We start from the raw sequence: 23,160 nt of genomic DNA, 5'->3' as shown, positions 1-23,160 counted from the left end.
CGGACGACACTTGGCCAATTGTGCGTTGCCCCACGGACCTCCCGGTCGCGGCCGGTTATGACAGAGCCTGAGCGCGAACCCAGGGAGGGATTGGTTGGTAGGGATCTCCTTGTCTCATCGCGCACCAGCGACTCCTGTGGCGGGCCGGGCGTAGTGCGCGCTAACCAAGGTTGCCAGGTGCACGGTGTAGCCTCCGACACATTGGTGCGGCTGGCTTCCGGGTTGGATGCGCATTGTGTCAAGACGCAGTGCGGCTGGTTGGGTTGTGTATCGGAGGACGCATGACATTCAACCTTCGTCTCTCCCGAGCCCGTACGGGAGTTGTAGTTGTAGCGATGAGACAAGATAGTAGCTACTACAACAATTAAATAGCACGAAATTGGGGAGAAAAACGGGTAAAAAAAAAAAAAAAGTTTTACTTAATTGGCCAATAATTATAACGCCGATTGTGATCCAACCATGCGCGATGAGACAAGGACATCCCTACCAACCAATCCCTCCCTAACCATTGTGCCCCGGGCCTGAGAGGGTGGAAGTTAAATATGTAGCTAGAAGTAGAAGGCCAATGTTAACTAGCTAAAATTGCCCATGAATGAAAGTTACCTATGCTTGCTCACTAGCCTAAGACAACATAAAATAAATGCGTGTACTGTATGACAGATGTTTTGTCAACATAAAAGTGTTTCTCTACAAGTAGGGTGAGTCAACATGTTTCGTCTACTTGCACGAACGTGCACACACACAGAAATCAGAGACATTGACAGCCACATCATATTTAGCTTACTTTGATTGGACAAAATTATTTTTGGTGTCTTCTAGTTGTCACTATATAAGACTAAGCATAGATGATTTGATGATGTTGAAATGTTGAAGTTAATTTGATTGACCACGCTGAAGGTTATGTAACTGTAGGTTTGTTACATGTAATATCCTTTGTGGACTTCACAGGACAGAGGTTGCTCTCTGGTTTTGTGATGAAACAAGTTGTGGTCCTAACACTGTCATGACCCATACAGTTACACTTGTTGTGATATACAGTGTATTGCGTTATTTTATGGCTGGTTATGACACCTACATAAGGAGTGTCAAAACCTTTTTTTTCCTCTGCCAAGAAGTTCGCTTTCGTGTTATGATGCTGGGTGTCAAGTAAAGTGTTACCGGTTCCACATCACATTATGTTGACAAATTACGTTGAAACAACGCTGATTTAACCAATATGTGCCCGGTAGGTTGAGATGACAAACCTTGACCAGCATTTAGGGACAGTCATAAATTAGAATGATGTTTCAGAGACTAGGGACGTAGAGAAGCAGTTGGCAAATAACTAACAGAAAACATCAGACAACACAAAAACATCTCACCCACCATAGTGTAGGATAAATATTCTTCTTGACATAATCTCCCTGAATGGATAGAAGTTCAGACAAAAATGTGCTTATAATGTTATGTTTGAAAGTACTCCTCATATTTTCTGTCTCCTACTGGTGCAGTGAAAAGCATGTACATGACACTGAGTCTGTCACGTGAGCCAAGTCCAATATCCAACCTACACATTACCTACCTACTGGAGTAAAACTATAAATTGACCTAGTCAACGTGGGCCATGTTGTGAGTAGTGGATATGTGGGTCATTTAGACACAACATTGACGACAGTCAAGAAGACTTACAGCATTGCAGCACAGGTATTTTGAAAATGAACCTTTTAATGCACTCAACTGTAGTGAATGAGGATAATCATTTGTGATAGGCAGACTCACATAAGCGGACCAACATTTTAAGTCCTAAACTTCTCTCTTTTTCAGCACTGGATAAAGGTAGATGCAGCACATTTCAGTCAGTGTGTGTTCACTCCCCCTTCTCTTCTTTACCCTCTCTATCCCCCAGTCGGCTTCCTGGCTGTCACCACACTACCTATACCTATTCCCTATTGTATCACTGACACACACACACACACACACACACACACACACACACACACACACAGACACACACACACACACACACACACACACACACACACACACACACACACACACACACACACACACACACACACACACACACACACACTTGGTTAACCCCATGTTTGGACTTCAAACCAGATGGAACTATACGAAGAGAGGCACTCCCAATAGATATACTAGTTGGGCAATTACAACAAGCAAGACACCACGTTTCCATAACAGAACTCACAAAGTAGCCTAAATAGTAGTGTGGTTGCTGAGCAGAGTAGGTCATGCGGTTGGTCTTAAAGCATATCTCAAAGAAACCCCTTTCTTATCAGACAGTGGAATTAGTTCAACAAGTCATTAACTTCCTTTCACATACTGTGAAACCACAGTTATGTTCCAACATTAACACTAGCATACTTCCAGCAATGAAGCAATATGCTGCGCATGCAATCAAAAGATGTGGTATGCTAATATGGGCATTGAATTGTACTTAATATATCTGCAATTGCAGAACAGAAGTGAACACACAGTTGAAGTCGGAAGTCAGTTTTTCACAATTCCTGACATTTAATCCTAGTAGAAATTCCCTTTTTTAGGTCAGTTAGGACCACCACTTTATTTTACGAATGTGAAATGTCAAAATAATAGTAGAGAGAATGATTTACTTCAGCTTTTATTTCTTTCATCACATTCTCAGTGGGTCAGAAATTTACATACACTCAATTAGTATTGGTAGCATTGCCTTTAAATTATTGAACTTGGTCAAACATTTCGGGTAGCCTTCCACAATAAGTTGGGTGAATTTTGGCCCATTCCTCCTGACAGAGCTGGTGTAACTGAGTCAGGTTTGTAGGCCTCCTTGCTCGCACACGCTTTTTCATTTCTGCCCACAAATTTCCTATAGGATTGAGGTCAGGGCTTTGTGATGACCACTCCCAATACCTTGACTTTGTTGTCCTTAAGCCATTTTGCCACAACTTTGGAAGTATGCTTGGGCTCATTGTCCATTTGGAAGACCCATTTGCGACCAAGCTTTAACTTCCTGACTGATGTCTTGAGATGTTGCTTCAATATATCCACATAATTGTCCTCCTCATGATGCCATCTATTTTGTGAAGTGCTCCAGTCCCTCCTGCAGCAAAGCACCCCCACAACACGATGCTGCCACCCCCGTGCTTAACGGTTGGGATGGTGTTCTTCGGCTTGCAAGCCTCCCCCTTTTTCCTCCAAACATAACAATGGTCATTATGGCCAAACAGTTCTATTTTTCCTTGCTGAGTGGCCTTTCAGGTTTTGTCGACATAGGACTATTTTTACTGTGGATATAGATACTTTGTACCTGTTTCCTCCAGCATCTTCACAAGGTCCTTTGCTGTTGTTCTGGGATTGATGTGCACTTTTCGCACCAAAGTACATTCATCTCTAGGAGAAAGAAGCTGTTTAAAGGCACAGTCAACTTAGTGTATGTAAACTTCTGACCCACTGGAATTGTGATACAGTGAATTATAAGTGAAATAATCTGTCTGTAAACAATTGCTGGAAAAATTACTTGAGTTACTATAGTTTGTTAACAAGAAATGTGTGAAGTGGTTGAAAAACTAGTTTTAATGACTCCAACCAAAGTGTATATAAACGTCTGACTTCAACTGTATCACAGGAAAAAGGTTCAACATAAACACATGCCCAGAGGCACTACTACTTCGCCTGAGTGGCAGTCTATTTGTACTGTCATACCAACTCTGTCACGCCAATATTATTGGGAAGAGCACAGATCTGGGACCATTCGAACTTCAACATTACTCACTGAGGCTCCCAGGATGATGAAGATGTGGGAGTCAGATGGATGGGAGAGCTCTCTTCTCAGCCGTCCAAATACCTCAGAAAGGGTGAGACACTCAGGAACACCACTCATCTCTCTCTCTTGTGTTGTCTCTGCATGTCAAGCTTGGTTCCATCAAACAATAGCAAAAGGAAGACATTTCAGTATGTCTACTTTGTGTGTGAACTTACCCTCTTTTTCATTGCCGTCTCACTAATTTCTCTTGTGTTATCCCATTCGCTCACAAAGGAGTGCAATTCTGTCATCACTGCACAGCAGACATTGCGAAGTGAGGTAATGCTGCCACCCATTATTGCAAAGAAAGAACGTCTGACTTTGTCACTCAATACATTTCCTTATGGATGTGGTTTCCATACAGTTCAGACTTGGCATGAAAGTCAACTCCCAACACATTAGCTACATCTCCACATTTCAACAGGCCTGTTTTTTTATATATTTTTTTACCTTTATTTAACTAGGCAAGTTAGTTAAGAACAAATTGTTATTTTCAATGATGGCCTAGGAACAGTGGGTTAACTGTCATGTTCAGCGGCAGAATGACAGATTTTTACCTTGTCAGCTCGGGGATTCGATCTTGCAACCTTTCGGTTACTAGTCCAACACTCTAACAAGTAGGCTACCTGCCGGCCCTTTTAATTTCATCCCAGAAATACATAGGCCTACTCGGTCTTCAACTTCCTTTTTTCAAGCTTAGTTAGAGTCGCGGTCTAAAGTGTGAGTTTACAATTACAGAAATAAATCCATGGCTTTTGTTGAACTTTCTCAAGATTAGTCTTAGTCTAATTTGTACTAAGTTTTCATTAATTATCTAAAGGAACGACCTTAAGAGTACCAAACCACTCCTTGCATAAACATTAATATTGCGCAAAACAAATTGTGACCAAGATATTCATTGACTAGCCTATTCAACAGCTCAGTCACACGGAGGAATGTTTATTATTGTAGGAAGATCTTCACTATGTAGGGAATAGGGTGCCATTTGGGACGCCGGCAGTCTCTTATCAGCATCTAGCTTCCGATATGAACCAGGGTCTTACCTCCAGAGTAATAAAGTTGGACCAATATCAAGCAGCACTAGCATCACAGCTGTGGATACCGTAGGAGTGTGCACGACCGCACATAATACATACCAGGAGGTGTCAGAGGAAGATCCCCAAAAATGTCAAAGACTCCAGCCACAGATCGTTCTCTCTCTCAAAACGTACTAATTCCATTTATATCATATGTTTATAGTAATGGTTTTCATTATCTGAGAATATCTCTTTTAAAAGTAAAAGCTATTTTTGTCATTTAGCAGATGCTCTCCAGAGCGACATTACATTTTTCTACTGGTCCCCTGTGGGAATAAAACCCACAACCCTGGTGTTGCAAGAGCCATGCTCTACCAACTGAGACACCAGTCATTTCACTCGTATGACAAATAATCCAACTGTATACAGAAAAAACTTTATTTAAAAAAATGGACACCTTTCCCTTTGGCAGACATATGTATTGTCACAGAAACAACATTCACTATATCTACATTCATTATCTGACAAGTTAAGACAAGCAAAACTATGATACAAAAAAAAGAGAACACACTTCTAGGTTGAGGTCCTAGTTGTCTGGAAGAGACCTCCTTCCTGCCACTCCAGGGTCGTGTCCAGTAGGGCACACAGTGGCAAAACGTTTTGCAACAGAAAACTAAGATATGTGCTCTTTCTGGATAAGTTCGGGTAGTAGGCCTAAGTTCTCCCCGTTTCACTCCATTCCAAAACATTTTCTCCCTACTGAACACAACCCAGGCTGCAGAGTCCACAGTCCACACACTCCACGAGAAGAAACCTTCATTCATGAGTCTCTATTATCATAAATATATAGTTAAAAGTGGTTATCCTGAGATCCTTCACTTAGGTGTGCACTGCCATAGCACAGTCAGCACTCTATATTCAACATGTCCACTCCACTTAGGTCATCAATGGTCTCCAGTGCAGTATGACTCATGTCCTGTCAGGTTCAGCTAGTACTGGTGCTAGTACTGCCTGCTTGACCCAGAGTCTATAGGTAGATTGGTAGGGTCTATATGTTTGTTAATAGCATCTATGGGTGGATGGGCTGGCGGGGGGCGGGGGGGGGGGGGGGGGGGGGTCAACGTCTAGTGAAAGCTTCAGTTCTGCTTATGGTCAGGGGTCGAAGGTTAGGGGTCAACTGAATGCCCAGTGCTGGTTGAGGTCAGCTGCTTTACAGTCGTCCATCACTATCTGGCCCCCTTTCAGGAGTAAGCACTTTCCACTTGGTGGGTTCTTGAGGAGATTCTCCTAGAGAGGGCAGAGTGTTAAAAGACCATGTACTGCAGTGGGATAACACTGGGTCTGCTATGGACAGATTAGATCTAGAGCAATAACTTATCTTGTGCGTTGTGAAAGATTGTTAACAGATAGTTACCTAAACAGATTAAATGTACTTCATTGTGTTTATTTCATCAGTCACACATGCTTTACAAAAGCACTCTTCAAGAATGAGGAGTCTAAAAAATGTCTCCCAGCAGATCTAGAAATGTGTATGCGTGTGTGATATACAGTGCCTTCGGAAAGTATTCAGACCACTTCCCCTTTTCCACATTTTGTTACGTTACAGCCTTATTCTAAAATGGATTAAATAAAAATACAATTCAGAATCTACACACAATGCCCATTAATGACAAAGCGAAAACAGGTTTTCTAGAAATAAAATACCTTGTTTACTAAAGTATTCAGACCATTTGCTATGAAACTCGAAATTGAGCACAGGTGAATCCTGTTTCCATTGGTCATCCTTCAGAATTCAAAAGGCACTCGCACATCTGAGCAATCTTTTTTTTGCAGGTGCATGGCAACAGTTGAACAAGATGAAGGAAAAAGGAAACCGCACACTACTCTTGATAGTATCACTGATCTTTAATAAGCTTACGTATCGGCTTCATGGCCTTCGTCAGATCTTTTGTGAGTAAAAAAAAAAATGCATCCTTATGTAGACCTAGCCCCACCCACATCCATTCCACACATCGAAAGTGGTTGGAGGCGAAGGAAAAACAAATAAGTGCTACCAAATATAACAATATGCTTTTCATAAATATTTGAATAAAGTGTGTAAATAAGACGTATTAAACACATCTGTAAAACCACAATGAGGACATAGCAAGTTTTCATTAATCATTGGGTACATCGTCCGAAAAACATCAGAGTGAATAAAGGGTCTGAATAATTATGTAAATTAGATTTTTATTTTAATACATTTTCAAAAAATACTAAAAAACAGTTTTTGCTTTGTCATTATGGGTATTGATGATGAGGGGGAAAAAAACAATTTAATAAGGCTGTAACGTAACAAAATGTGGAAAAAGTGAAGGGGTCTGAATACTTTCTGAATGCACTGCATATGCGTGTGTGTGCATGCTTGTCCAGGTGATGCTTCCTTACCTCTGTAAAAAGCCACTCCTGTTGTGGGGCCACGCTAGTCCCTATTCCTTTTAGTGTACAGAGCTCAATCTTAACCTGGTCTGGCTGGGTGTTGGCCTGTAGACACAGCTGCTTCCCTATGTTGTGACGCAGTTCCTTATGAGACGTGTACTCAAAGTACTGGGGAAACAGCAGGAGAGATAAGCATATGTAATCAAACATCACTGTCATATGGTGCTGGGGACTTATTATTGAAGATCGTCGGGGTTCACTTGAAAAATAGGTGTCAATCTCAATGTGATTTAAATAAAAGCTAAACAAAAACTTTGCCTATAAACCTGAATATGGAATTCCAAAATTGACTGAACATACTGTTGTTGAATGCGTATCAATATCAGAATATCCCTCCACACAACCATAGAGTACAGCGGAGGCTGGTGAGAGGAGTTATAGGAGTGCAGCCCATTGTAAGTCAAACATGAGTTTTCCATAAGTTTGATACCGTTCCATTTATTCCATGCCATTACAAATGAGACAGTCCTCCTACATATCCTCCCAACAGCCTCCTCTGACAGTGTGAGTGAATGTACAGTACCTGGTTACCCCCCATATTGTGGCACGTGTACATGATCAGTGGCTTCCCGCCTTCATTTTTCTCTCCCACATCCAGACAGCTCTGAGCACCAGAGTTCTTAATCTGCGCGCACACACATTTAACAATGAACACGTATGCATCGCCATCATGTACAGTACTTTCCTAGTCACACTTTATGTAGATGCTCTACAGATGGTCATACTATTAACAAACCATCTGTCGATAAGCAACTGCTTGCTAAGGTTACGGTTAGGTTTAGAATAACGGGTTGGGTCAGTGTTAGGGTTAAGTTTAGGGTTAGTAGATATTTATTTGAAATGTTACTGTTAATGTTGATGTTACTAATGTCATCTATAGATGGACTATCCAAAAAAAAAAAAGTGTTGTAGCATTTGTTTTGGCCTGCCTGGCTAAACCCTGCATTTAGTGAGCAGGATTTACACTTTTGAGACATTTCTATTATTTTCATGGCAACAGGCAAGCTCAATCATGCACAGCTAAAGAATTTCAAAATACTTAAAATAGTACTTGAAACCAGGTCTGATAGTTTGTACACCTGAATGGAACAAAACGTACCGCTCCGAACTTGGTAGGGGTGAGGTCTGGCACGAACGCCTCGGGGTAAATAGTATTCAGATACCAGGTGAAGTTCTTACACTGCAGCCTCTCCCTCAGATTCACACGCTCCGAGATGTCGCCAAATCCTTTCTGCAACACACACACAGAGTAGTGGAAAGGAGTGAGACAGGAACAAGTGACTTGCTCAATCCTGTGCACTGATAGTGAACTTTAAAGTAACTGTCCAGTGAAAATCTGACATTTCTCTAACTCATACCCAAATAATGTTGTTGACTCGTCCGATACTCGTATTTGTGGCCAACGCATACATTTGAGAAATATATATAAAAAAAGAATAATAAAAAATAAAAAAACACTTTAAAAACCCCCACATCAAATTTGTATCTCAAACAGACCATTAAAAAAAGTATTGCTATTTCCTTAGAGTATGATGTCATAATCCTGAGGAGGATGAGCTGGCCAATCAGCGGTTTACTTGCGTGAATATTTAATGACCGGTATACACCTACACCATTCTGTTGTTGGGGTACGTCCACACTATTCCAACACAGAAAAGCTGCTTTTCAACATACTTAAATTACCATTTCTTGGAAGGAAAACTATTATTTAATTCATATTATAAGTAATTAAAGGTCATATTTCATAGAAATCTGGAAAGACTGGACAGTTACTTTAACCCCATATAACGGTAGTCATGTCAAATCAAAAAGTATTGGTCGTATACATAGATTTGCAGATGTTATCACAGGTGCAGCAAAATGCCTGTGTTTCTAGCTCCAACAGTGCAATAATGTCTAGAAAAAAAAACACACAAAAAACAATGCCCCAGATGTCTGAAGTTTTGAGGGAGTATGCAGTTGGCATGCTGACTGCAGGAATGTCCACCAGAGCTGTTGCCAGAGCATTGAATGTTCATTTCTCTACCAACGTTGTTTTAGAGAATTTGGCAGTACGTCCAACTGGTTTTACAACCGCAGACCACGTGCATGGGGTCGTGTGGGCGAGCGGTTTGCTGATGAAGAAGTGGTGAACAGAGTGCCCCATGGTGTCGGTGGGGTTATGGTATGGGCAGGCATAAGCTACGGACAATGAACACAATTGCATTTTATCCATGGTAATTTGCATACACAGAGATACTGTGACGAGATCCGGATGCCCATTATGAGGCCCATTTTTTAAAAAGGTATCTGTGACCAACAGATGCATATCTGTATTCCCAGTCGTGTGAAATCCATAGAAATCCATGACTGATTTCCTTATAAGAACTGTAACTCAGTCAAATCTGAGAAATTGTTGCAGGTTGTGTTTCTATTTTTGTTCAGTATGTAATGGATATACATATAATGGTGTGTAAAGACATTATGGACAGTATATGAATAGAAAAAGGTGTGCATAATAGTAGTTACATAGAATGAGCCATGACAAGAATACAGTATATACGTACATACAAAGTGGGTAAAACGTTATTTAAACATTATTAAAAGTGACCAGCGTTCAATGACTATGTACATAGGGCAGTAGTCACTAAGGTGCAGGGTAGAGTACCAGGTGGTAGCCGGCTAGAACAGTGACTAAGGCTAGTGGTGACTGTTTAACAGTTTGATGGCCTGGAGATAGAAGCTGTCTCTAGGTCCCAGCTTTGATGCAGCTGTACTGTCTCTGCCTTCTAGATGGTGGCGGGGTGAACAGGCCTTTGGCTTGGGTGCTTGATGATCTTCTTGTCCTTCCTGTGACACCGGGTGCTGTAGATGTCCAGTGATGCGTTAGGCTGACCACACCACCCTCTGGAGAGCCCTACGTTTGCGGACGGTGCAATTGCTGTACCAGGCGGTGATACAGCCCAACAGGATGCTCTCAATGGTGCATCTGTAGAAGTTTGTGAGGGTCTTAGGGGCCAAGCCAAATTTCTTCAGCCTCCTGAGGTTGAAGAGGTGCTGTTGCTCCTTCTTCACCACGCTGTCTGTGTGAAGGGACCATTTCAGGTAGTCAGTGATGTGCACGCCGAGGAACTTCAAGCTTTTGATCCTCTCCACTGCGACCCTGTCAATGTGGATGGGGGCGTGCTCTCTCTGCTGTCACCTGTAGTCCACAATCAGTGTTTTGTTAAGGGAGAGGTTATTTTCCTGGTGCCACTCCGTCAGGGCTATCACTTCCTCCCTGTAGGCGGTCTCATCATTGTTGGTAATCAGGCCTACCACCGTTGTTGTCAGTAAACTTGATGATTGAGTTGGAGACATGCATGGCAACGGATGGGGCTGAGCACGCACCCATGTGGGGGGCCCTGTGTTAGGGATCAGCGTGGCACAAGTGTTGCTGCCTACAGTATATAGGCACTCATAAGAACATATTTATTGTAGTTTAGCCTATTCCAGATAAATAATAATATCTTATAATAAACAGATTGCAGTATGCGCAGGCCGACACATTTTGCACAGTAGTGTGTTGTCTAACAGTTAGCCTTCATTCAGCTTTTCCTTCTGTGTCAAACGAATGTGAGATTACCAAGTCTGGCAACACAAGATTATCTACAATTATTATGGAACTTGGAGTGAACAAAAACATGTCATGGGCTTAACTCTCTTCTCTCACCACTTGTTACATTTTAGCAGCGCTCTGGTTGCGTCGGTTGTAGATTAATTAAGTAGTTTAATGCACAGCACTATATCTAACAGTACAGTATATGAAACTTTGAGTTGATTGAGAACATAAGCCTACCTCCTTGGCCATCTTGGCAGCGTTACTGTTGCGTCGGTAGTAGATGTGTTTGTAGTCATCCATCCAGACCTCTGCGAGTCGTACCTGGTTCCTTGTGATGACCTCAGTACCTTTAGGGAAGGTGTGGGGTGACTTGGTACGGAACACGTGACCCACCACGGAACACGGAATGATCTCCAGCTGGCCGCCACACTGCCACACCTAGGAGAAGGTTTATTGAAGTTAGCCGGCTAACTTAGTGACCTGCTTTGTCAATGGAGGCACAAGGACACCGATTATTCACTGTTGAATTGTATTGATGACATTCTGTGATCAGTGTGATTCTGTAGCAGCTGACCAAGTTAGACAAAGTTGCTTTGACTTCCTACAAGCATTTTGGGCTGGTGTTTACAGGACATTTGGTGCTGTCTGATTAGGATATATAGGGCCCGTCTCCAAGAGGCCAGATAGACATTTGCTCCGCTTCTGTGCTGAGTGGGGTCTCCTTGTTGCAACTTGTAATAAACCAGGTTTTGATTAACTTTACCTACGGCTGTGGTTGTTTTTGTTCACCCGGAAATTCCTACTACAGATACACATGCTCACAAAAACAGGTTAACAGGATTCCTAAGACCTTTTCTGAGATGCTTTGTAGATACAGGCCCAGAGCCATATACAACATCGAGGTCACATGACACCATTCAACCAATTGAATTTAGGTAATAATCAACTGAATGTCTTTGAGAGAAACCATAATCAGCAAACTCTCTATATATAGCTCTGTTTTAGACTAGATTTAGTATTTGATAGATATTCCTTTATAATAACATTGTTAGAGGAAAGAGGGGAAACTAACCCTAAAGGACATCTCCACATTCTCACCCCCCCAGATCTCCATCTTGTCATCGTACGTTCCGATGTGTTCAAAGTACTTCTTGGAGATGGAGAAGAGACCACCGGCAAACGTTGGAGTTCTGAATGAACAGACATGCAGAGGTGAGTAACAGATACTAGATGTCCAATGCAACATTATGGAATATACATAGTCTGATTGCCGAGTAGTGATCTGATACATATTTCAAGTGCAGAAATATAACATATGCTGAATTGTAAGATGAAAACAAATCGGAATATATTGCAAACAACTTCAGCAATCACAGCACTATATTCACTACACATACTCTGCCCGAAGGACCTCTCCACTAGCTGTCGGAAGGCAATGTACTCTATGAAACATGTTAGGTGGGTCCTTAGCCCTTACTTGACGGGGTAGGTCTCGTCTTTGCGTCTGTTGCTCTCATGCTCGGGGATGCCTTCCCAGCCAAAGCTGAGGTTCCAGTCAAAGTTCCCTCTGTTGCGGGCCTTAGCGGTGGCTACAGGCTTGTTGAAGGTAAAGTCATTCAGGTTGATGGTAGTGATCTCTGGGCTGACCACGGCTGTTGGCTCCTCCACGATACGAGCCAGCAGGGGCTCCAGCCAGCCATGGAAACACTCACCTGGGGACGGGAGAGGAGTGTAGAGTTCAGCAGGTGTAAAAAGTTTTCAAAGTACAAGAAGTCGGTAGTTGGCAGTTGGCAAACATTGTGAAGCATTACAGATTGAGATACAATAAATTGAGCTTAGTTGGCAAACATTGCGGAGTTCAGTTGGCAAACATTTGTGGAGCTGACACCACTCCCAATTCTACACAACAGAAAATCCTGTCTATTCTACACAATACTTTTCTATGTGAACATTGTGTAACTCTGCATCCTCCTGGCCTCAACAGACCCCCAGGATGAGTCCTGAGCATTCTGTCAATGATATGTAATCTGTGTTCACAATTGTCTGACAACACCACATTATGCAAACGCCCTTGTCGGGATGACCCTGGGAATTCACAGTATTTGTGTATGTTTTTGTATACGTTTTATACATCACTGCAAAGCCTTTTATCTCCAGTACATTAGTATCTATTGCCTTTCGTCTGTATGTATAGCCCTTCGTCACTCCACTACATTGCATATCTCTAAGCATACGTGAGTGGAATGTGGTCATACATCTAGTTCTAGCAGGGAAACCTGAAGAGCAGGTTTTAACTGTTCACTGCTTGAAAAAAGAACCGCAGGTAGTAAATCTGTTCTAAACATTTATGCAAATAAAGTTGTAACACAATGGTTGTAATTGGATTGATGACTTGGGAAACGTTTTACCCACTCCACCTATCCTTCCTTGTGGGATAGCAAAAAGAGTTGAGGGGGTCAACAAGGAGTTAGTTGTGTTGCTCTGGCCTTGTGAGCTAGCTAGTCACAGTGCATCAATCCATCTCCTATCGTATTGTTTGTGCTTTTGAACAGAAAGTACAGTAAAGGCACTGTAGGAGATGGAGAAGGTCGAGTCAAAGGGCAGAGGGCTGTATTCAAATCCATATAGACTCTGGCATACATCTGTGCCATAGGCCAGCATATATTTTTTTCCTAGTTGGCTAGCTAGTCACATTGTGCATCCAGAAAGTTAGGTCTCTCCCTGGGCCCCCGAGTATTAATGAATGAATCCATCCATCCCTTGTGGGCTAGTTACTGAAAGTGGGCATTCAGGAAAGTGAGTATATTTCTCTGTGTCCTCCTGGCCCCTAGGAGCTTGGCTGTTATCAGGCACTCATTTATTTATCCATCGTGGGCTAGCTACTCACAGTGAGCATCCAGGAAGGTGAGTATCTCTCCCAGGGCTCCCCGGGCCCCCAGGAGCCTAGCAGTGATCAGGCCCTTCCTCTCCTGCTGTCTCACCACCTTCACTATCTTTAGCTGCTTCACATACTCATCCAGCCGAGTCCCCAGGTGTTCTGGTAGAAAGGAGAAAACACATACCTGTTATGACATTCTTTTCTTAAGGTGAGCTGGAGCATCGGAGGGAATCGCTTAAAGGGATAGTTCACCTAAATTACATTGGTTTCCTAACCCTATAAGCAGTCTATGGACAATGTATGATCCTTGCTTTTGGTTTTGTTCACCTGGCCACTCTTTCAAATCAAAATTGTTTGTATTTGTGGCACAATCCAATGCAAGTCAATGGTAGCATTTTTGTTCTTCATGTACAAACCTATAAGTAACTTAATTCCGTTATACAATCCATTCTCTTAAACCTAAGGATGATTTGGACATTAAGAGAGGAAATGCTAATATGGGTAGCATTGACTTGCATTGGATTGTGTCACAAATTCTAAACAACATTTGAAACAGTGGTCAGGTAAACCACAACAAAGCATTGATTACAGTCATACCTTGTCCATAGACTGATTACAGGGTAATGAAACCAATATATGTAATTTTGTAATTTGGGTGAACTATGTAAAAACTAGACATCAATTAAACACAAACACGAAACTTCATGTTTAGTTAGGAATGTGGCTGGCTCTTCAGGTAATACAACATTATTTTCTTCAGGTGAGGGTGGAGCAGTTAATGACAGGAGGTCAAGACCAGCATCGCTAGGTAACTGACTAACAGAAAGCAGGGGTGTGTTCAGTGACATGTACATAGGAATGTAATGAATAGAACTGACACAATTCTCAATACTGCCAGACAGTCATATCTGTTCTACAAAATACATTGCTTTCTAAACGTGATGGGACAGGACGGTAACTATAGTATTCTCTCTGGTATGCAATCTGGTTTCCGCTCAGGTTATGGATGTGTCACTGCAACCTTAAAGGTCCTCAATGATGTCACCATTGCCCTTGATTCTAAGCAATGTTGTGCTGCTATTTTTATTGACTTGGCCAAAGCTTTAGATATGGTAGACTATTCTATTCTTGTGGGCCGGCTAAGGAGTATTGGTGTCTCTGAGGGGTCTTTGGCCTGGTTTGCTAACTACCTCTCTCAAGGAGTGCAGTGTATAAAGTCAGACAATCTGCTATCTCAGCCACTGCCTGTCACCAAGGGAGTACCCCAAGGCTCAATCCTAGGCCCCACGGTCTTCTCAATTTACATCAACAACATAGCTCAGGCAGTAGGAAGCTCTCATCCATTTATATGCAGATAATATAGTCTTATACTCAGCTGGCCCCTCCCCGGATTTTGTGTTAACTGCTCTACAATAAAGCTTGCTTAGTGTCCAACAAGCTTTCTCTACCCTTAACCTTGTTCTGAACATCTCTAAAACAAATGTCACATAATTTATAGATCGGCAGGTAAGGAATATTCTGTTAAAGGTCCCCAAAGCACACACATCCCTGGGTCGCTCGTCTTTTTATATCGCTGCAGCTAGCGACTGGAACGACCTGCAACAGACACTCAAACTGGACAGTTTTATCTCAATATCTGCATTCAAAGACTCAATCATGGACACTCTAACTGACAGTTGTGGCTGCGTTCCGTGATGTATTGTTGTCTCTACCTTCTTGCCCTTTGTGCTGTTGTCTGTGCCCAATAATGTTTGTAACATGTTTTGTGCTGCTACCATGTTGTTATGTTGTGTTGCTGCCTTGCTATGTTGTCATCTTAGGTCTCTCTTTATGCAGTGGTGTGTTCTCTCTCTTGTTGTGATGAGTGTTTTGTCCTATATTTATATATATTTTTGTTTTACATTTTCAATCCCAGCCCCCGTCCCAACAGGAGGCCTTTTGGTAGGCCATCATTATAAATAAGAATTTGTTCTTAACTGACTTGCCTAGTTAAATAAATGTTAAATACCCCCCCCCCCCCCTCCACACACACACACACACACACACACAGTTATATTTAGAACAGACAAGACCGTAGAGGTCTGAAATTGTGTCACAAGTTTCAGTTTAGTATTAATAACACACACTGTATGCAATTCACTGGCTACAACAGACATCACACGTCTTCCACAGCATATTTTTTAAAACCATGTGATAATGCAGCTAGCTAGTATACAGGCGATTGTTAGAACACAGCGAGAGATTAAACCAAACTATATGGCCAGGAGGTTCCAAGGTCCAGAAGTAAATATTGAACTAGGTGTCAAAGCACATCCTCTTTTAGTCTTGATTAGTGAAGCGAGGCCAATGCAATTTCTTGTTTATTTCAACAGTACCCTTAGTTTCAGAATGACTGACGAAACGTTTCGCTGTTGGTGTGCCCTAATGTACAGTTCCCCTTTGCTTTTCCCTTAGCCCATGGTTAGTATCAGGCTCCATTACCTAGACTGGGTTGCGTCACTGCCTGGTATGGCAACTGCTAGGCATCTGACTGTAAGGCGCTACAGAAGGTAGTGTGTAAGGTCCAGTACATCACTGGGGCCAAGCTTCCTGCCATCCAGGACCTATATAATAGGTGGAGTCAGAGGAAAGCCCATAAAATTTTCAGAGACTCCAGTCACCCAAGTCATAGACTGTTTTCTCTGCTACCGCACGGCAAGCGGTACCGGAGCGCCAAGTGTAGGACCAAAAGGCTCCTTAACAGCTTCTACCCCCAAAACATAAGACTGCTGAACAGACTACCCCCCTTCATTTGTTGTATTCGGCGCATGTTTACCTCCCTAATCTTTCTACATTTTCACACACTGGATAGATTTTCCTATTGTGTTATTGACTGTACGTTTGTTTATCCCATGTGTAACTCTGTTGTTTGTGTCGCACTGCTTTGCTTTACCTTGGCCAGGTCTGGCCCAACTGGCCTACCTGGTTAAATAAAGGTCAAATAAAATAAAAATAAATGTGTCAAATAAAGTTGGATTTGACTTGATTTAGAGTCATCATGCCCACGGTAGCCATATAAATATTCAAGTCAATGACGCCACAATGGGTAGACTGGCGGCCATTTTGAGTGAACCCATAGGATTTATTTTCTCTGTATTTGATTTTCTCTTCACCTGCGGTGCTGGCGTCGTCCACCATGATGATCTCAGTGAGCAGGGCGGCAGGGGAGGTGTGGAGGACACTGTAGACGGTACGCAGCAGGGTGGACCAGGCCTCGTTGTGGAACACTATGATTACACTGGTGGTGGGGAGAGGGGGGCAGTGGCGGAACTTACGCTCCACACACCTGGGAAGCAAAGGAAGAGCAAGACACTGTTCGTCATAAAAAGGAAAAACTGTCAATATTATCTGCCCTGTGTTTGAGTTCACATGTGGGGTGTTTGTGTCTACATAGATGCCCTAGCCTTACAATACATAAAGAGCATCCCTTAGCAAATATTCATACGTAAACCAAACTGATTGTGCTTTTCATGGCTATCAAGGTTTTGAAATGTTTTGAAATGTTTTGAAAAAGAAACATCTGCAGCAATACAGTAGTAAACAATAGAGAATCTTGCTAATCTAGGACAAGTCTATTGAAAATGCATCTTTGAACAAGACTAGGAAACCACCCCCAAGAATAATACGCTACCCATCCCTCAACCCTCCTTTCATCACCATGGTTACAGTTAAGACCGAAGCTTTAGGGTGCATCCCAATAATATTTTGTTTCTCCTAAAAATGTGCACTCATTCACTACTTCCCACAAATCTAAAAGCATTAGATTGGTATAGGCATGGGCCAGTGGTAGCTTCCACCATGTTCATTATACCCGTCATTTCCTTTCAAAAACAGTGAATAAGTGCACCTTGTAGGATGAAGGAGAGATAATTGGGACATAGTCTTACTCTAGTGGCCGGGTGTCGTCTCCTAGGCTACGGCTGAGGGAGATCCTGTCGGAGGAGAACTGGTTGAAACAGTTAACAGTCATCCCCTTTTCCTTCTCTTTCTCCTCCTCTGGTGTCATGTTCTTTTTCTCGTAGCCCCTCCCATCGGCCCCAGGCCCTTGGGGGTCCTGTGGGGGCCTCTCCAGGGTTGGCTTCAGCTCTGCCTGACTGTAGTGACCTGGAGGACAGTGGCGGTCTGGGGTGGCCTGCTGCTCCTCTATTGAAGGGGGCTGGGGAGCTCCGATCTGGAATCCCAGGTTATTGTTTCTTTATTTTATCATTTTATTTAGATTTCTTGTATACTTAACAAAAATATAAACGGAACATGTAAAGTGTTGGTCCCATGTTTCATGAGCTGAAATAAAAGATCCCAGAAATGTTCCATATGCACAAAAAGCTTATTTCTCTTTTTTTTTATCTACACATGTCCAGTTCTTCCATGGCCTACATACTCAGACATGTCACTAATTGAGCATGTTTGGGATGCTCTGGATCGATGTGTATGACAGCTTGTTCCAGTTCCCGACAATATCCACCAACTTCGCGAAGCCATTGAAGAGTGAGACAACATTACACAATAAACAGCCTGATCAAATCTATGCGAAGGAGATGTGTCGCGCTGCATGAGGCAAATGGTGGTTACACACCAGATACTGACTGGTTTTCTGATCCACCCCCCTTACTTATTATTTTTTTTGAAGGTATCTGAGACCAACAGATGCATATCTGTATTCCCAGTCATGTGAGATCCATAGATCAAGGCCTAATGAATTTATTTCAATTCACTGATTCCCTTATATGAAATGTAACTCAGTAAAATCTTTGAAATTGTTGAATTTTGCATTTATTTTCTTGATCAGTGTATAATTATATAACAAACAAAAACAATAAAGGCTGTTCATTAACCCCCCCCCCCCCCCCTTCTATTCTACTCCCCCCAACCTACCCACCCACCAAAAGGACCCATACAGCGGTACCTGGAAGCCTAGGTTGTTGACTGCTCCTCGAACCATCACCAGAACCCGATCCTTGCGTTCCACCAGATCCTGAAACCAGGGGTCCTGGGCAGAGTTGGAGCCGGAGCCCACATCCTTCTGTAGGACCACCAGGACCACCATGAACAGAGTTCCCCCAGCCAGGGCCAGCTTCAGGGGGGACAAGCGCCGACGCAGGAACAGACGCATGGTGGGTCACAATTCAAAATGGCCACCGCTGAGAGAGCGAGATAAAAGAGAGTTCAGTGTTTCCCCTATATTAAACTTATGCAGCGGCACAACTCTCTATTGATAGGGTTAGCTACACTTCCAGGATTATAAGCTAGCTGCCTAGTTACCGTGGAGGATTTGTTTGTACATATCTTCCTTAGATTCTTATCAGCTAGGGTAAAAACTATGGTGGAAAATGATTTAGGGGATATCAATGTTTTGACCCTTTTTGAAACACTCTTCCCAAAACCAATTAGTATTTTAAATGTGTAAACTGATTTTTTTTTAACTGCGGTGCTTTGTGGTTTATGTTGTAAATGTTTGAAACTGTATGCTGCTTTTTTTTTGGCTAGGTCATCCTGGAAGTGTAGTCAACCCTATTACTAGACGTATGTTATAATTGTTAGTTAAGATACAGTAACGTAATGCTAGCTAAATAACTTTTGGGTTTAATATAGAATTGGCCGGTGATGTCATTTAGATTAAGGGCTCCTAGGGGAAACACTGGAGTTATAAATTAACTGGAGGCATTACATAGTAATAGCAGTGAAGAGCTGGAGTATGAGACTATAATTGTCTTAAATAGACACGGGACTCAAACCCGTTTCGGAATAGAACAAAACAAACAGAAAACAGACTCAAATACTTTCTTTACCTGATGCAAAGGTGAATCTATGGAGACTTAAGGAGAAATTGTAAAATGCAGTTCTACCCAAAACCAGATGACTATAATAACTACATGCCAAATGTCAAAAGATGTGATCCAGTCAGCTCTTCTAAACCAGCATGTACCTAGCCACTCCCATAACACTTCTCTGCTGTCATAGCTACTCTCCCTCCGTCTCCCTCCCGCTCTCCTGAGTAGAGGTGGAGCCCCAGAGGAATAGCCTCACACACACACACACACACACATAGTGAAAGAACAAACAGAACACACCTCTCGGTAAACAACTTGGAATATTGCACCTGTATTCACCTTCTCTAGCCAAGAACACACCCGTCATATACCCACCTGTTCCACTCCTTCCCGGATGCACATGTCAACAGGTTGGCCTTCCCCTGTTGGCTGACTTAGCAGCACCCACATTCACATTAATGAATGCCACCTTACATAGACACAAACACCAGTAGAATGAGTATGACTGGACTGATAACAAACACACCGGCCATATTTCGCTCCACAACTAGCCTGAGTCCCAGATCTGTGTCCCACTCATTAGCGCACATTGAAGTAAAATGTATCGAAACATTTCGCGACAGAAAACGAAAACAAGCGTTTCTCATTTCTTAAGTTCAGGTGGTCCCTCCCCGTGTCAGCCCTTTCGTGTCCAGTTAGTTCTTTGTGAATACAACCCAGTTTGTGCTGTCATGTGAACTCCATTACGGTCATTCAATGGAGTTGGACACACGTCACAAAACAGATCTGGGACTCAGGCTATTTAACAATGACCTGCTTTATTAAGAGGGATATCAAATCACAATAAATGATACCCTTAGGTGAACACTGCTTAGGGCCTCAAACTCTTAGTTTGTCATCATTAATTTAAGCCAGTCCTCTCAAGGAAATCCTACCTCCTTCATAATTGATCAAAGACACTCTCATGCTTCCAGAGCCCAACAATGGGCACACAGTGCACTCTCCTTGACTCAAATGTCATCTTAAGTTGACAACCTGTTTGGCTTGTTCCTATACTGGGAACAGACATTGGTAATGTGTAGAAAGGAAGACTGGCAGGTGAGAGGCTTGCTGCCTCAACTCTTTCTAGTTCTACCATATGATATGGAAAATGTTTTCAGAAGAACTTTGGATTAAACGCCTGCCCTTCAATTAAAAATGTAATTAATGTATAATAATGCTATAAAAAAAAAAAAAAATGTCCAATGCAGCCCTTTTTTTCTCAATATAAAATCATTTCTGGGTAACAACTAAGTATCTTACTGCGATTGTTTTCAATTAAAATGCTCAAAAAGAAACTTAATAGCTTCTTAGAAAAGAGCAATTTCTGAAAGCAAGAATTTTACTAGGACTGCCTGGGAGTGGTCTGAGCAGGTAGGGGAAAACTGAAAACTAGCTATTATTGGCAGAAAGGTTTGGAAGTCTATTTCTTATTGGTCTATTAACTAATTACCAGGCAGGCCAAAACTCCATCCCACCAAAACAGGCTGAAATTTCAGGCGGTCTTTTCAGACAGCTCTTACACTAATTTGGGCATTATCATGTTTCACAATATTATTCTAACCTCACTGTTTATTTATTTATATAACACAGGAAAATAACATTTGACTGCACTGGGCCTTTAATATTTTGTTGAAAAGTTTACCGACAAACATTTCTATTTGCTAATAATGGATGGAATTTGTACCATAACAATACTCCACTTCAAAGTATTCCCTTTATGGCTATCAGTGAATGCAATGCTAAATATAATTTCACTATGCAGTGAGAATAGGAGGGCCACCCATAGAACTGGTTTACCAGGTGGAGTGACTGATATTTGTGCATTGAACTTTCTCACTAATTTCACGATTAATTAAGGACTATACGCAATCACGGTAGCATCCACATTAATGTAGAAGTGTTAAGAAACATTCTATCGTTATTAAAAAAAATGTTTAAGTGACTCAAATGACAAATACATTATTTACCATTCATTTCGATTGGGCACAAAATTATCTGAAACAATCCAAAGAAACAGCAAATGCAGCTAACACATTTCTAGAGTCACAAGCTTGATGTAGGCATTGCGTGCTATGAATATTGGACCAAATACTTAACTTACTATTACTACTTTAATACACATACTGTATAATTGAATTTGTCCCAATACTTTTGATCCCCTAAAATGGGGTGACAATGTACAAAAAGTGATGTACTTTCTAAGTGGATGAAAATACCCTCAAATTAAAGCTGACAGTCTGCACTTTAACCTCATAGTCATTGTATCATTTAAAATCCAAAAGTGCTGCCCCAATACTTTTGGAGCTCACTGTATAAGGTCCTTGGACCTTAAAGAGTAATGGTAGGACATGACGTATGAGTACAATCTTGGGCAAGACAGAAACTACAGAGAGACACGAAGTGAACATCAAAACCGCAGCAATGTAACACTACTAAACTAAATAGGATTTTGAAAGTAACTAACTACCGATTAATGGAAGGCAATGTATACCTCGAACTGAACTCAAATGAATTCCATTTCCAAGGAAAACGTTGTAGTTTTTAAACGGTCCGTGCCAAAGCGTCTCCTTGGGACCTTAGGGTAGGGACGTCCCAAGGACGCTCATTCCTTGAAACCACTGGCCGTTTTTAAAAAGGTTGCCTCATCAACTAAGAAGATCAGCTCGAGCGTGTAACATGATGCAATTTAACAGGAAATTGTTTGTGACAAAAATATCAGGAAGTATGAGAGTATGGCCGATTAGAAATGACTACAGTTAGTAAATATAAAAAGTGTTAAAATACAGGTGTCCCTTTGATTTACACAATGACAAAAATAACTAATGTATGACAGATAGGATACAATAGAATCATAACATGTCACGATCTTTATCGTGTATCTCAATTGATTTATCTTGATATCCAGTGCCTCACAGGAAATTACAGATAGTTATATGAAAACGTAAAGGCTACATTGTTGCAATATAAATTCACCCTATCTAGTGCAACAAGAAATAACACAATTCCTGATAAGATACAAGAGGGGCAATGATGCGTTGTCTTCTTACCTGGGAAACTGTTCACAAATTTGAAGACTGCCTTGCTGTGTCTTTGCGACGCTCTTTATTTAGTAACGCGAAGGCGCTAGATGGACGTAAATATTAACTTCAAAAGCCCTTTACCAAGCGCAAAAAGGATACACTAACACCACCAATGATGTATATATATATATATACACCATAGAGCGCCACCATCGCGGCTTCCCCTTTGAACGTAACAGGTGACATTGCTTGAAAGTATTAACTGCAGTCTCCAGGGTCCTAAAGAGAACTTTGTTCGGTCCGACCATTTCAAACAAACATCCCACTGGGCACAGACATAACTTCAACGTCTGTTCCACGTTGGTTCAACATAATTTCATTGAAATGACGTGGAAACAACGTTGATTCAACCAGTGTTGTCCTAGTGGGATGGGCTACTCGTTTTTTTTGCCACCAAGAATATAATATAACATTTGGAGCATAGATTAATTTAACTCCACATCAAAATCACTCTGATTTTCAAGACAATTTCATTTGCTTTTGTCAATGGGA

General features: G+C 41.8%; 1 protein-coding gene across 3 annotated transcripts; it reads right to left on the bottom strand.

Annotated features, from left to right (window-relative positions):
- Positions 1 to 5,898: 5,898 nt before the first annotated feature.
- On the bottom strand, positions 5,899 to 22,950 carry LOC139368391 (UDP-N-acetyl-alpha-D-galactosamine:polypeptide N-acetylgalactosaminyltransferase 6 (GalNAc-T6)). Of its 3 annotated transcripts, XM_071107195.1 has the most exons (13): positions 22,080 to 22,184; positions 19,922 to 20,015; positions 18,682 to 18,916; positions 17,666 to 17,949; positions 16,892 to 17,064; positions 13,749 to 13,898; positions 12,339 to 12,573; positions 11,934 to 12,051; positions 11,099 to 11,299; positions 8,381 to 8,512; positions 7,805 to 7,906; positions 7,231 to 7,389; positions 5,899 to 6,090 (listed from the first exon to the last, which is right to left on the bottom strand). In XM_071107195.1, the coding sequence occupies exons 3-13, from the start codon at positions 18,886 to 18,888 to the stop codon at positions 5,977 to 5,979; spliced, it is 1,875 nt and encodes a 624-aa protein (XP_070963296.1). In that variant the 5' UTR covers positions 18,889 to 18,916; positions 19,922 to 20,015; positions 22,080 to 22,184; the 3' UTR covers positions 5,899 to 5,976. The 3 variants fall into 3 exon arrangements, with proteins under 3 accessions (XP_070963296.1, XP_070963295.1, XP_070963297.1); XM_071107194.1 differs by lacking the exons at positions 19,922 to 20,015; positions 22,080 to 22,184 and adding an exon at positions 22,636 to 22,950; XM_071107196.1 differs by lacking the exon at positions 19,922 to 20,015 and having other exon boundaries at positions 22,080 to 22,159.
- Positions 22,951 to 23,160: the final 210 nt, after the last annotated feature.

The sequence above is a fragment of the Oncorhynchus clarkii genome, chromosome 16 (assembly GCF_045791955.1).
Source record: "Oncorhynchus clarkii lewisi isolate Uvic-CL-2024 chromosome 16, UVic_Ocla_1.0, whole genome shotgun sequence".
Classification (NCBI taxonomy): Eukaryota; Metazoa; Chordata; class Actinopteri; order Salmoniformes; family Salmonidae; genus Oncorhynchus; species Oncorhynchus clarkii.
This window is presented reverse-complemented; position numbering and strand designations above follow the sequence as displayed.